At 37.4% G+C, this 16,499-nt stretch overlaps 1 protein-coding gene across 1 annotated transcript in view; it reads right to left on the minus strand.

Moving 5' to 3' along the window:
• Positions 1-6,822: 6,822 nt before the first annotated feature.
• The window catches only part of LOC121371764, a 47,255-nt gene continuing 37,578 nt past the window's right edge, over positions 6,823-16,499 (minus strand). The window contains exon 6 of the mRNA XM_041497896.1: positions 6,823-8,558. Coding sequence (XP_041353830.1) covers positions 8,454-8,558 — 105 coding nt within the window. The 3' untranslated portion in view covers positions 6,823-8,453. The remainder of the gene's footprint in view (positions 8,559-16,499) is intronic.

Consider the following 16,499-nt stretch of genomic DNA (forward strand, 5'->3'; position numbering starts at 1 on the left):
TTGTGTTGTTTTGTTGTTTGTTAAAACGAGAAACGAAAAAATACTTGATAAGCTACCCATATGACCTGAGCTTTGAGGGTGAAACTAAACCGAATAAAACAATTGAAAAGCCCGCACGCGATCATGTGGACAAAGCGAGATCGAAGATCATCCTACTCTCTATTCCACGTCCGTTTATTATAGGACATTAACACATGGGACCTAAGACCTAAACATGAAAATAAAGATGACTGTTTATTTTACCATTGCTCAAAATCTCGAGCAGTGGCTGGAACTGTGTGCGAAATTGTTTTGTCATATTGGAGCTAACCTCTATGTCAGTATAGACAAATACATTGCTGGTGTGGTGAGTCAAGCAAACCATCACTATTTCAGTCCGATTCAGGGCCAGAATACAAAAATCATTTGGTCAAAACATATTTAAAATCCCAAAATATAGCACAAATCTTCTCTCTCAATAAAATCAAAGCGCGTTATGCTGAATGGGTCATCAAAACAATTAAAATGCGACTTTACCGATATATGGTGAAAAACGTTACTTACAAGTACATGGATGTCCTGGATCGTATTGTATATAGTTATAATCATACCAAACATCGCATGTTGGGTCAAACACCGAGTACTGTCAATCAAAAGAATGAGAAAGAGATAAGATTTTTACAGTTTCGTATCAAATCTAAGAAACATGTAGAAAAGGAAAAAAAGAAGTTTATTTTCAAACTGGGTGAAAAAGAATCAATCATCTCCGTGGTAGTTTCGATCGAGAATATCAAGAAAAAATGGTCAGGTGAAATTTTTACCATTTATCGAGCTATTGGTCTCAAGATAAACACCTGTACAAGATTACCGACTGGGGTGGAGATCCTATTGAAGGTACCTTTTATGCCCCAGAGCTGCAACAGGTGACCAAGAATCGACTTCAAGACATTGTGAAAAAGAGAACTGGAAACAAAAAGAAAGAGGTGTTGGTGAAATGGTTGCACTGGCCCAATAAGTACAATTCGTGGATTCTAGAAACTGAAGTGTTAAGGTAGACGGTATAAAAGGAAATCACAGCACGTTGAATAAGCAAAACGATGAATGATGTGGTGGAGACAGAACCTTTGACACGACAAAGCTCTCGTGTCACTTGGACTTTTTAGGAAAGCGAATAGCAAAATCGGAAACAGTGTTGTTTTCTCAAATTATTTTCATCACTTGTATCGTGAATTTGTCACTGGACAACGGACATTCTAATTTGTGGACTGCTTTATTGAGCAGCAGTCTAGGCTACTTACTTCCAAATCCAAAAATGAAAAATTGCTACATGTAGGTTAAGGAGCACACACCACATTTAACAACTTTACAATGGCATCCATTTAAACCTTTTCTTATTTTAACGGGTTTATCAGGAGGTCGTCTTGTTTCTCTTTTTGGTAGGAAAACATTTGGGAGTGTCCTTGTAGTGATGTCTTCCGACTGCATGTCATTCAAGCGCTGTGAATTTCCAGTTAGTCCTTTTAGTACATTAATGTCTTTCAAGGCCTCATGTAATTCACTGTACCCCTGGGGTTGAAAACGCTTGTTTAGGTATTGCGAATCCTTTAACAGATTTGCAATATCGTTAATGATTTGATTCTTTGTAAACCAGTTGACGTTTCCGATTCCAAGAAAGTGTTTGGGGTTTTTTCTGGATGATCCTGAAAGTGTTGCAGTAGTCTACGACCCCTCTGACTGTAAGGTTTAGGTAAAGTGCCAAGAATCACTTCTGAATCCATCCATTCAAGACCCCCTCCATCTTGAATCTCTGCAGGTCGACTGGGTTGATAGGTCTTCATGAGACGTTCATATTTTCCCACGGGTATCAGAATGTTTTTTGACAAGTGCTGCATTATAATTTTAATAGAGGTGCTATACTCTTTAAAACGAGATCTATCAAGCCCGTTTGTAATAGTTTTTTCTGGGGTTTTTTGGTCAAAATTGTCTTGTCACACGTAATACTTTTTGTATTTGTTCAAGTTATTAAATGCCTTTTTGGGGAGGGATATTTTCACGTAACACGTTGGCAATAATGACTGTCAAACGTTTTAACTGATCATTGGTAGTATTCTTCAAAAGCAGTGACCTCTGTTTTTACGATTTTCCACAGATCAGGAACTGGAGAAATGACAGGTTCTCCTTGATGACGTGAGACATTTTGACACGCTATGAAGTGTTTCGCTCTGTTTATACTTTTTGGACATAAATTACTGCATCTTCGTTGAGAAAAATTGGTGTCTATCATAAACCTTGGAATCATATCTATCACCAAATAATTGTAAGGAGTCTTCATGACATCTCGGGACGAGACGTAGCCCAGTAGCAAAGCGGTCACATGATGCACGGTCGATCTGGGATCGATCCCCGTCGGTGGGCCCATTGGGCTATTTTCGTTCCAGCTAGTGCACCACGACTGGTATATCAAAGGCCGTGATATGTACTACCCTGTCTGTGGGATGGTGCAGAACAAAATGAAACAGAAAACCCTAACCAATCGACCGTAACCCTTACCGCTCCTGAAATAAAACACAAAATAACGCGAAGTTCCTAAAATAAAATAAAACAGAAGTTAACTCGTGACTATGGATATTAAGACTTACGGGGGGGGGGGGGGGGGCAGCCCCCCCCCAGCCCCCCTTGCTAACCCTAATCACTTTGTAGACATGTAGGCTATCAACACTCCTCTGTAACAATAGACAGGTCACGGAATAGCGTAGCATTTGTAAGAAGTCGACAATCAAAATGGCGGTTGACTTGATGTAAAAGGCCTCAGATTACAGTTATCTTCTCATATCAGAATTTTGTGCCAAAATCTTCATTTTCAAAGTTGTCATCAACAAAACAACATATTATGGTGTATACCTAAGTAACATCTGTTGGGCATATTCATATTAATATGCATTTATATGGGCTGTTTCAGTCAATATAGCAGGTCAAAATTGAATCTGAGGCCTATCATGTCTAATTTTCCCTCAAATTAGTGTATAAAAATTTGCTGCAAATGGCCCCAATTTTGTGACTTTCACCATCCCTCTGACATATTTCTAATAAGGTACCATGAATTCAGTCACCATATCTTTAATGAGCCTCCAATTATGATATCTAAAATGCAAAATTTTACAGATAAGTATTTTAATTTTTGTCAAAAATTTGAATTTAAGTTTAATATTTCATTAAAAATTAAGTAAAATCTAATGATTGATTTTGTTTTCTTTAAATATTTCAAAATCTTTCCAAGACAACACTGTGTAGATAGAACATATGTAGAAGAAAAAATAGCTGTTTATTGGATGAAAGAATTCCAACATTTGATAAAGTTGTTACATTTTGAAGTTGGTGTCCCTCAAGTTTCCATTGCTAAAATTGGCCATGGCAAGGCACTGTGGTAGGTGTTTTAACACAGCCTCTATATACTCTCATTTTAAAGGTGACATCCCGATACTTACTAAGCATTGCTTTAATATGTATATCATTGGAATGCATTAGAGTGGGCCAGTTTTTTTGGGAAAAAATTGACTGATAGGCCTCAGATTACAGTTATTTTCCCATTTGGTTGTCCAAAGTCCGGAAATTTGACCGCGCAAGTAGTCTGCTGTTTGACTGTGATTATTTCATGGCAGACAGCTATGAAGTGGCAACTGTTTGACTGAAGTGACAGGGGAGAGCATGTAGTTTGTAAACATGTGTAACTTGTTGATATTGAAGACTTGTGGTAATTCCGGCCCATGCAAAAGTAGTGCTTTTTGTGTAAGATGGGTATACTCCGGCCTGGTTTAGAGGGTGTGTTTGATTAAACCAATATGCTGGGAGAAAGAGCTGGACAACAGGGGTTGTTATTTTCAGGGTATGTGTCCCCCAGGCAGGCAAAGGTACATACAAAAAGCCACGGGCCTGCTGATATTAATAAAAATGTTATAGCCACTAAGGCTACATAGAAACATATAACGAAATTAATTGTGGTCTGAGGCCTGAAAATGACCGATTCGGAAACATTATGATGGCTAAAAACATGTACAAATGTCTGAACAGGCTATTGGCTTTATTTTAGTAATCATCAGAGTAATTAAAATTATCGAAAATCACATATTCGTTATTTAGTGTATAGTAAATGGTTGTACTTAGGTGGCGGACATATTCTATAACCGTACCGATGGTGCATATAAAAGATCCCTTGCTGCTAATCGGAGAGAGTAGCCCATGAAGTGACGACAGCGGATTTTCTCTCTCAATGTGGTCCTTAACCATATATCTGACGCCGTATAACCGTAAATAAAATGTGTTGAGTGCGTCGTTAAATAAAACATTTCTTTCTTTCTTTCATGACATCTCTGTAAGATTCTATCAATATCCTCGCTCGACCTTGATATAGTTGACGTCCCAATGTCATTATTTGTGATATATATCGTACATTCTTGAACAACACGAGGTACCACGTATTGATTGCAATGGTTCTGGCAGACTTCCCTTGAGCATAAATATTCTGGGTAATAAATATAACGCTCAGTTTTTTTGTGATGGCACTTCTGGGTAAATAACAATTCCATGTCTTTGTGTTCTAACACTTTTCGCATTAACTCATCTAGCACAATCAGTCCATGTTCACCAGCAGCAAATTCTTCTACTTCATCTGACGCGGGCAATCCGGGATGAAGACAAACGCCAGTCTTTTCCATTCATACCATTTAAAATTTGCAAAGGTCTGTACACCCATATAGTCTTTCCAGCACCCCTGGGTCCACAGGATCAAATGGAACTAAACTTTGAGTCTACAACCAAGGGCGTGTAAGACCCATCACAGGTTTAGGACTCCAGGTAATGGCCGACTGGGGATAGTAGGCTTCACTCACTTGTATTAATTGGTTATTCTCTGACCAACAACTTGTGGACTTGAGATAAATGAGTTGGAAGTCTCAGCAAACCTTTTTTTGTGTGCATTCAGGTACTGGACAGTCTTTTCTAACATCACCCATTTTATCAAAGGTACTGAAGCAAATAGATTAAATGTAATGGATTTATAAGTATTTTAGAACGATGGCTCTGACATGGTTCTGAATGGCTCTGGAGTGACTCTGTGTGACTCTGGAGTGGCTCTGGCATGACTCTGTGTGGCTGTGGTGACTCTGAATGACTCTGAGGTGTCTCTGGGGTGGCTCTGTGTGGCTCTGACGTGGCTTTGAATGGCTCTGACGTTGCTCTGTGTGGCTTTGACGTGACTGAATGGCTCCGCCCCATCTGTTTCCTGTACACCAAAAGCTACACAATCAGATACTTACTTACTTACTTACTTAATCCTCTTCGTGTGCGGTCACACAAGGCCGACACCAAAGAACGCCAATGTTGTCTGTCCGTTGCAAGCTTCGTCACCTGGCCCCAACTTCACTCAAGAGCCTTCATCTCCCGCTCCACCGATCTACTCCAGGTTTCCTTGACAATCAGACAACCCCTCCATAAGCCACTCTACAGACCATTAACGATTTCCGTTTCATGTATAGACCACTGACAGCAGCTGCCAAACCGATTAACCCAGGTCACCGAGGTCATGACGCTAACAGCTGCCAAAGTCATTAACCTAGTTAGCACCGAAGCCACGCCTAGAGGTCAGCGTCACCACGCTGTAACGTCATTAGGCCACACCCCACCCTTAGAGGTTAGCTAATCAGAAACGGTCACGTGACCTAGCTGATTTGCATACATGGTGCTCAACAGACCCACCTACTACTCCAAGGAACTCTAATTTTGTCTAAAACAGCTGAAATGTTTGAGATTTAAACATACATCCATACTCACAGAATCTCAGTTACTTAAATGATCCCACTCATCTTTTTCCGTTATCAGAATCTCCATCCCGTCTACACCAATTACCCTGCCAAAGAACTCTACTTTTCTCTAAAACAGCTTAAATGTTTGTGGTTTAAGCATAAGCCCATACATAATCTCAATAGTACAATATATCACTACAACAAAAGCTATTCTTGTGGCTCAACTCCACTCTCGATCTGCCTACAAACCCAGAAATATTTAAACTCAACAATACATCATCCTTGGTGGGTGTCACATACACTTGACTCTTAAAGCCCCTCCTACCCAAGGTCAACCGGACCGGGTCGAGAATGGTCCCACTCCATTCATAACTCACGACCCGCCATGTTGACCGAATGGTCTTTCGTTTTACTTTCAACCCCATATATTATCTGCTAGAACAATAACTTTTTCCTAGGTATCTAGTCTGGACTCCACCCAACACTACTCATCCAGTACTGGCACCAAGGATATGTGCACACAGACCACAACACTGACTAGCTCTGAAGCTACAGCACCCTCCGCTTTCTGCTTCCTCGTAGACTGTAGGTGCAACCTCATCTGCCTTTACATCTACCGTCTGCAGCTATGGCAATATCAAGGAAACTATCCACCACTGAACTGCCCCTAATATTCTGCAGCAGAGGCTTCCTCCGCCCTTGGGGATCTACGACCCTGTTAAAACTAGTTTCTCCTCAGCCACCTCACTTGTCACCCTGACGTTTATGCCCACGGACCCCGCAGCTACCCTCTTACCGGGTGCAATACTACCTCTACTACGTGTTTAGTCTTTGCGACCATCGGCTGGGCTCTATTGATGTGGTGGTCGATTATAACACTCCATAACTGATTGTCTCAAGAATGCTAACTGTATTTGTTACTACAGTTTGAATGATATAATTGATGTAAATATGCTGGGATTTGGATTTGTTTTCATGTATACTGTAGCGAAACCGACTTATTTAAAGCTAGTTTCTCAAAAAACATAAATGATAAACAAATATAAACCGCTACGTATTTATTCTAATAACGTAAACAAATTTTATAACCAAATATATAAAATTACAAATATTAGTCACCAGTAGTATAAACAAATAATTATTGCTAAATTAAACCCTAGATAATATTACTGTGTATTTAAAATATTGGAACCCCCCCACACACACACATAATACTCGGAATCAAAAATGAAGATAACCTTACATTTTGAGCAATCGGTGATCAAGTGACGTAAAACCTTTGGGTGACGCTATTTATAGCTGGAAGTCACATTGTATGTTGCAATGTAAGTTCCAGCCCATCCATTTAAATACACTTCTAAATAGCATGAGCAATAATTTCTGTAAAAATACTACAAAAATAAAATCATATACATAGGCGTATGGGCTTCCATGTTTGTAACAGGGTGGAGGCAGGATGATTTTCGTCTGAATTAAACTAAAAGTTTACGTCTGCGACTAACAGTTTTACCGAGCATATATTTACACGTGTTTGGCATCTATTTCAAGCAGACAATTACATCAATACGGAATATGGAGCATTTTAAGGAGGAAAAGAAATTAATGATGTGTATTTCCAACTATATTTGTTGTACTATAAAAGTAATCAGAATTGTGGTTTTGTCGTAAATTTACGTTTACCTACAAAACTAGGCTTACGATGTTTTGTGAAATTGGGCCCTGGATAACAATATTTATTCATATTAGCTTTACTGCTAGAGTGCTATATGGCAGTACTACACCAAATAACATACGACTGGGTCAAAGTTCGAGGTGCACGTATGTTTTGATAGCGCAATTAGTGCCACAAGGCCTGCCATTGGTGATAAATGGTGACAGTGTTATTTGTGATAAAATATTGGTTCATCTGGCCAGTAAATTCCTGTAATTTAATTTGGACTAGTGTCAGTGCACCAAATACCATTGTGCGTGAAAGGTGTACAGGGTCCTATTAAAAATAGCATGACACTTTTTGTGCGGAACTAGGGTCGTCAAATTATATGTGAAATGAGCAGCTTAACCCCAGATTGTTTTTCTTCAATGGTGAGGCATTGTAGTATCTATGGTGTATATGTCGATTGATACACTGCATGCAGCCACACATGTTACTCTTGGTGTCTGTGGGATTTGATTTAGTAGTACATACCATATAGAGTAGCAAACGAATAACTACGCATTTTACATGGATTACAACTAATATTGTGGGTAGAATTTTGGAACTACAAGGTGAAAAGGTTTCTATAAGTCAGTGAGCTCGGGCTGCTAAACTCCGACACTGTCAAGAATATCTGGGGACAGTATAAAAATTTTTTTTTTAAAAAGGAAAAAAATCCCGAATATCGCTATTTCTTTTGCCCGAATTTGAGAATTTGCTCGTACGCTTACATATGAAGTGAAACACATATTAATTAATCTTAAAGCAGACGACAAAAGAAAAAAAAAAAAAAAAAAAAAAAAAAGAAAAAAAAAAAAAAAAAAAAAAAAAAGAAGAAGAAAAAGAAATAAAGAAATTAAATTTGACTAAATATTAATACATGTATGACAAGTCCAGTAAAAGCAGTACAGTTGAACGGTATGAAAATATTGCTTCTAATTCAAGTTCAAAATTTAATTTCATCACTGCTACATTAATTCCTTTCACGAAATGGTACTAACAGTCGCCGTGGGAGTGTCGATGGTAACAGAAGACATCTCAATGTGATGAGTGGCAGCAACTGGCTGGAATATGACGCCTGGAGTCGTCTGAAACGATGATTAAGATATGCAGATATGAGCCAAAAATATCATCTGGAGCTAACAATAAACACCAAAACCGTTTGCATTAATATTGGCATTATACAAAACTATATTAAAAGCCCCAATCGAACTCTATTCCACAATAATTAACAACTGTATTAATACACAAATAAGGGAATTTCCTTAGAAAATTACATTTATTTTTTTCCGTCAAATCTCCGATTCATTATAATGATTTACATAAGGTTTTATAATTTTTTATTTTCTGAATCAAATGTGGTTAAAAAAAATAAAATTTAAAATAACCGAACATCAACTGATAACGCAAACAGTTTAAAAAAAAAATTCAAACGATAATTAAGAATTGAACGATCTATATACTTTATGGAAGATTTGTTGTAAAGCAGTAAAAGTATGAATTTTGAACTAATTAACATAAAGGGAGAGCGTCAAAATTATTTAGAAGATTTATCAATTACTTTATTAAAATTGCAGTTGTCAAAAATTAAATTGGTGAAATGTGAATGTGAAGACCGACTTGAAAGGAATAAAGTGGTTTCAGTGTTACTGTTTGTGTGGATTTCAGAGGAAGTTAGTGATTGTGTGATATTATTCTCGGAAAGGACATGTCGCGTAATTGTGCACGAAAGTATGTGTTTTCACTCGTGTAAGTTGTCGAATGTGTTTTTGTCAAATGTGACAGAGCTGCGCTCATGTCTCTCTTCTGATATGTTGAGCATTCTCTGCTATAACTTCTAATAGAAGCTTCGTTTTTGTGGCCTGCCATATACATTATGTACCTCAGTTCAAAACCGGAATCGTTTAAAAACTGAATTGCGGTGGCTGGCAGACTGTGATTGTCGTCTGTCAGTTTGTCACTGTCACTCACAGTGCAGACGATATTGGGATAAAAATAGAAACGATGGCATCCTCAGGGATTCCGTGGTTGATAAAAAGTAGTTCCAGTAATAACATTCAATTGTTATTTGTTTACCAAAAAAGTGCAGTTTTCACGTTCATGGAAGAATGAACGTTTTTTTTTTTTCAACACGTGATAGCATTTTAACCAATCCAGACGCCTATTACAAAACAGTATTTATAAAATGGAATTATTTATATATGGGTTATTATCAGATTAGTCACAAATTCAGGTTTGTATTTTCAAATATAACAAGTTACTATTTTTGTTTAAATTATTGGATGAATTGATAGAATAAACGCCAGGGGATCATATGTGTCAGTTTTAGCAGCACACTTTTCTTTAAAAAAGAAATAAATGACTTTGTTGAAACCCGCTCATTTTGTCAGTAGCATAACATGATTGTAAATTAATAACAAATTAATAACAAAACATACATCTTCAAAACTGTTTATCCCTAACTAATCTTGAAAGGTTTTCTACAAGATGAGCTTCTTGTTTGGTCTTCTAATGGCTTTAATAAAAAATATGAAATTTAAAGTGACACTTTTAAAAGATTTTTTTTTAGGTAGTTTTGATGCAGTAGAACATTTTCACCGTTGATTAAAGTATTTCTTTTGAAACGAGATGTTGCATCAGTACTTTATGAATAAAATTTGGAGCACACATGAATGATTTTATTCCCTGTTACTGTACTGAGATAGACGTTACGGTACTGACCTCCGTTACGGTACTGACAAACATCACTACTGAAATGTTTTTTTTTTTAAAGAATTAAAAAGAAGAAATTTGGAAAATGAAATTGCAATACTAAGCAAATTAATTCCTGAACCAAACAACAGCAAAATAATTGGGAAAAAAGAAAGAAAACAAAAGTTCCGTTCGTTTGAAATGTATTTTAAACACTCTTCCCTTATCCCCCATCCACTGTAAACATGCCTACCTGTACAATGCATGTCTTATATAGGGCGATCCGCCAAAATAGTTACCTTACATATACATGTGTATTCAAAGTTAACTAGGGGCGGAATCTACATTGGTAAATCGCTCACATCTTGCGCGGTCGGCCTAGGATCAATTCCCATCGGTGAGCCCATTAGGCTATTTGTCATTCCTGCCAGTACTTCACAGCTGATGTAACAAAGGCCGTGGAATGTACTATCTTGTCTGTATGGTGATGGTTATAAAATATCCGTGGCCAATCTGTATTTTTGTTGTGTGCCGAGGTGTCATTAAACATCCATTTATACACAAAAGATCCCTTGCTTCTAATTGGAAAATGTAACTCTTCGCATGACGACAGCGGGTTTCTTCTCTCATTATCTGTGTGATCCGTAACCATATGTCCGACGCCATATATAATAACCTTATTTAAATTGCATTAAGTGCTTTGTTAAATAAAATATTATATACCTCCTTCAAAAGTTAACTAAGTTAATGTAAATTTACGTGTAGTTAATTTTGTGAATTGTTTTTGTTTTTTAATTTTTTAACTTTTTATTAATGAGTTTATTGCCCCCAGATCAGTTGACAGTGTCAAGATTGGGGAGCCTTGAATCATTGCCTTACAAAAATATATGTATATATTCATACCTTCTAGTTACATACATTTGAATTTGTTAAAAACAATACATAAATATGAATACAATAATGGTTTTGATCTGAGGGGGCCAGGGGATAGAGAATGGACAGATGGAATGAATGGGGAAAAAAAGAGGAAAGATAAACAAAGTGTGTAGTTGTTCCGATGACGCAGAATATAGTTTTTGATAAAAACACTTAGTTTCGGTTAGAATATCTTTTTGGTCTGTTATTACTGTTCCATTACTTAATTCTAATCTTGATATTAGCTTGTTATGGTAATTTCTAGACTCCATGTTACAAAAATATTTAGTTGGTTTTTCCCCGTCTTCGATCCATTTTGCCCGTGCTCGGATATAATGTCCTTTGAGTTTTTCTTTTCTTAGCTCTGTTAATTCATGTTTTCTTTCTTCTAATACTTTAAAGTTAGTGTTATCATTGTCTTCTAATTCTTTTATATCTTCACAAAGTTTAGTTTCTAACTCATTATTTTTCTTCTTTTTAAACGCCGAAAAGGATATTGTTTTCCCTCTAATTTCCATCAGCAGTGTTTCAAGAAAAAGTTGCTCATTTATTACAAACTGTATTTCGTCTTTTGGAATAGAGTTTAAGTTATCTGCATTATAAATTAAAACAGCATATTGCGAAATTATATTATTTATTACATCCTTAATAATTTTTACATAATCTTTGTCCGTCAATAGTGAATTGTTAAATTTCCATAACCCTTTACCTTTTTGGATTGTATTTAGTTTCAAATACAATATTACACCGGAGTGGTCTGACCTGTAGCTATTGTCAGTTAAAACCTTTACAACATGTGGTATTAAATTATTTGAAATGAGAAAAAAAATCTAGTCTTGCCAATTTTAATGGGTTTGATTTTCTCCAAGTATATCGTCTTAGCATTAGATATAAATCCCTAAAAGGGTCTTTCAAATCAAATGCTTCTATATTTTCTAGGAGTTTTTCACGTGCTTTGGGATGATTACAATGTAAATAGTTTTTCGTATCAAGATCTTGATTAAGTACTAAATTGAAATCACCACATATTATATAATACTCATTATCAAATTCTTCTATATTTAGTAAAATCTTAGAAAAGAAGTCCGGGTTATTGTTATTTGGTCCATATATATTAATAAGTTTTATTCGCTCTTTGTTCACCGTTATATCCAGTACTATAAAGTTTCCTGAATTTTCTGTTTTTATTTTATGTATTTTTTATTCGAATGTATTATTTAACATTACTGCAACTCCCCTAGCTTTACCATTGAAAGAGTTAAACAGACAGTTGTATCCCCATTGAGCTTCTATATAAGGTTTTAAATCCTGAGTAAAGTGTGTATCTTGTAAGCAGTAAATATCAAAGTGTTTGCATTTTAGATAGTTCAAAACATCTTTTCGTTTCTCAGGATCTCCGAGTCCCTGACAGTTCAATGTCATGATTTGTAAATATGCCATGTTACATTTTGGTTAATATGATTGTATATATATTTTAATGATGTTGTATCTAGCTTGCTTGAAAATGACAATTTCAGAGGACAGAAATGAAATAAGTACCGTTTATACCCTCTTGCTTTTGAACAAGGCAGAGATTTAGCGAGAGAAAGTTTTGTAAAAAAGGGAATCACAAATAAGAGAGAGAGGGAATGAAAAGTAAAGGACAAAGAAGTAAATTAAACATTAAAATAACCATGTAGGCCATTTAAAGAGTCTCCTAACCCTTGATCATATTGACAGCAAATAAAAAAATTACAAAAAAAGAAGTCAACAGTCACCACATATCCATTAATAGCTATAAGCAGATGCAAGACCGTTTTCAGTAGTAATAATATTAATAAAGATAATAATGGAGATGGTCCTAATACTATCGGATAAAAACAGTAATTTAAGTTATTATACGGAACCATCACCATATCCGACTTTCTCCATTTACATATATACATGTATCAATGTTCCCTTTTGAGGCTGATATTAACAGATTAAGTATATTTTGTGCAAAAAGTATATAAATTAGTTTTTCTTTTAGCTGATGGGATTACCTCCATTATATTGACCCAAAAGGTCACATTAACACTCGCATGCATGTACGTGCACACACACACTCACCCCCACCCCCCCACAATGCACATGCCAATACATAAAAAAAGCAAAAAACAACAACACCCCCCCCCCCCCCCCCCCCCCACACACACATAATTATAAAGATAGACAAGTGCACATGGGTATATAACTAGTATACCCTGCAAAGGTATAGGTGCGGGTGCGGACGCATACATACACACCCAAGTCCGCGTATACACAGATATAACAGTATAGTAACATCAGTACACACAATTATCTTACGAGCATTCACCCATGAACATGCACACACACACACACACACACACATCGATATGTACACGAAAACACAGGCCTACAAACATACACACAAAGTGTCAATTATTTATATATATATATATTGGTGAATAAAGAACTAAGCTAGCTAGTCTTCTGCGATAGGTAGTCCGGGAATACATGGCGTTTACAAAAACAATCATTCATTTCCAGTATCTTTTTTACTCTTTCCTCCGATTTTAGTTTTGCAAAGATCACTCCGTCTTTTGTCCATGCACTTTCTATGTTTTCGTGAGATTTTACTTTCAGCAGTTTTTGATAGTTTTCTTTAGTCAGATCTTCGCTCAGCCCTATACCAGTACCTTTTAATTTTTTCCTATTTCTCAAGGCTTCTAATTTCTGCGTTCTCAACACAAATTTTACAATAATCGGTCTACACTGAGACTGATTAAAGGGGCCTAGTCTGTGTGCAATTCTAATGTCTGCCTCTGCAATGTTCATACCAATTATTTCCAACACTTTCACGTTTTTTTAAAAATTGTTTCTGTAACGTTTTCGTCCTTGTTGTCATCTTTCAATCCGAACAAACGAATACTGTCTTTACGCGTATGCCGCTCCATGTTGTTTATTCGGATAAGCGCTATACCTGCTGATAGGTTAGCGGCTTTTTTTTCTTCTTTTAGTTCCACGTTTTCTTTTTTCAACTTTGCATTATCCTTTTTTAGTTGATCGTTATTGAGCTGTACCTGAAAAAGTTTTTCTTCCAGTTTATCAAGTTTTTCTTGAAGCGTTGAAAGTATGTCCTGTTTTATTTGAGCAAGACTGGTTTGTAAATCATTTTTAGTTATTGTAAGGTCAAGTTGTTTGTTTATTTCAGCTTGTTGCTCAGTTATTTTGTGTAATTCAGCTAGCACTGGATCCATATCTTTTTGAGTACTTGTCAATGAAGTAGCTAATATATGCGATTTTTGTTTTGTTTTGTCTTGTCTGACTTTAAGTTCTTGAGTTTGTCTTGTATCTGCATTTGGTGGCGACTCACATGAATCACTGCTTATCATTCGTTTTCGGTCATTAACTGAACTCATACTCTTGTAGACCAAGCTATCCTTGTACAGCACATTGTCAACCACAGTGAGACATCTAGTTGATTGGGTGAACACTACTCAATGATCAAGGGTTTGGTTTGGGGGCTGTAACACTGATTAATACATGACTGTATATATGTACAAAGCAAGCATGTAGAAGATGAATAAAACCAAGGAAATAAAGTTATTTTCAAAAATAAGAGTTCTCTCACCAAATTCCAGCTAGGAACACGAGTCTTCTCATATATAAATTGTCTTTATAATATAGTTTGTTCTTAGCAAAAACAGACTTTTGTGGGAGAGCAACTTCTCATGTGTTTTCACCCAAGCTGTGACCTCTGACCCCAATTTTGTGATTTATTGATACCAACTAAAAAGTCACGTAACGGTGTCATATTTCTCGTCACATTAAGAATGCCACAACTCAGAGAACAAAGGGAGCGAGCGTTGGGTATGGTTCAAGGGGGGACTTCGCAAAGCCAAGTTGCTAGGACCTTCAGAGTCCATCCATCAACTATTGCACGACTTGTTGAACGTCATCAACAGATCGGGAGTGTCCGTGACCGACCTCGACCTGGTCAACGTCCCGTTACGACCCCACGCCAAGATCGGCAGATTCGACGACACCACCGTGACCGGTTCAGAACTGCTACGATGACAGCAAGCAACACGATAGGACGTCATGGAAGGCCTATCCATCCGATGACGGTCATCCGTCGACTCAGAACGGCTGGACTCAGATGCAGACGCCCGTACAACGGTAACATCATGACACCACGACATCGTTCTGCGAAAGTACAGTTTGCTCTCCAGAATGGTAATCATCCACCAGCCTTTTACTGGAACATTGTTTTGTGAGATGAGTCCCGTTTCTCTGTCTCCTTTGCCGATGGAAGAGCACGTGTGTACAGGATACTCCATGAACGTACGCTGACGGATGTGTGAGGGAACATGATCGGTTTAGCGGCGGTTGTTTGATGGTATGGGGGGCAATCAACTGTGATTTCAGGAGTGATCTCATCATTGTCCACGATGCCCTTACAGCTCAGCGTTATGTTGACGTTATTCTAAGACCAGGACCCATATTCACAAAACACCGTAAGCCTAGTTTTACACGTAAACGTAAATCTACGACTGAAGAGCTATTCACGAAACAACGAAAATGTAAGTTACGTGTAAAGTTTGACGTAAATATAAAAGTGCCTCCAGTTACAACTAACGCTGCACGTAAGTCGTGTTCATATAATAAATCAAGCACGATCGCCGTTATTTACTATTATTTACGAAAACTGGCAGCAGTTTCAATAATTGAAGCAGTTTGCGATGGCGAACGCCCACGGATTTAACATATTTTTGTTGGTGATCGAACGGATGTTTTTGACTCGGCCAATTTCTCCTGAATTATCTTTTCCTTTTTAAGAAATATCCTCAAGTTCGTACCAAAACGCGGACCCTCACCAATACCAAAATGTCATGGTTTGCCGTTCGCGATTTTATTGTTTAGCAGAAGACAAACGAAATTGCGTTTTGCGCATTTGTTATTTACTCGGTAGCCATCGTTTTTAATGTTTGTTTTTTTAAATTTGTCCGGTGAGAGTGTTAAATCGTGGATTTACGTCAAACTAAGTTACGTTTACATTTACGACCGTCTTTGAGAATAAGGTGCTTCTTGCACGTAAACGTAAATCTACGGCAGACGTAAGTGCTAGTCGTAGACGTAAATTTACACCTTTTTGTGAATATGGGTCCAGTTCTCCAGCCACTTTTGCGCCGTCACCGAAGACCAGGAGGTCCCCTTCTGTTTCAACAAGACAATGCCCGTCCACATACTGCAAGAATTACCCAGGCATTCCTGCAACAAGCCGGTATCACCGTTTTGAACTGGCCCGTCGTTTCACCGGATTTGAACCCAATTGAACACATGTGGGATGAGTTAGGACGTCGTGTACGTCACCGCCAGCCACCAACGCGTAACGTCGCTGAGCTTGCACGGGCGTTGCAGGAGGAGTGGAGGAACATTCC

The sequence above is a fragment of the Gigantopelta aegis genome, chromosome 4 (assembly GCF_016097555.1).
Source record: "Gigantopelta aegis isolate Gae_Host chromosome 4, Gae_host_genome, whole genome shotgun sequence".
NCBI classification, from domain to species: domain Eukaryota; kingdom Metazoa; phylum Mollusca; class Gastropoda; order Neomphalida; family Peltospiridae; genus Gigantopelta; species Gigantopelta aegis.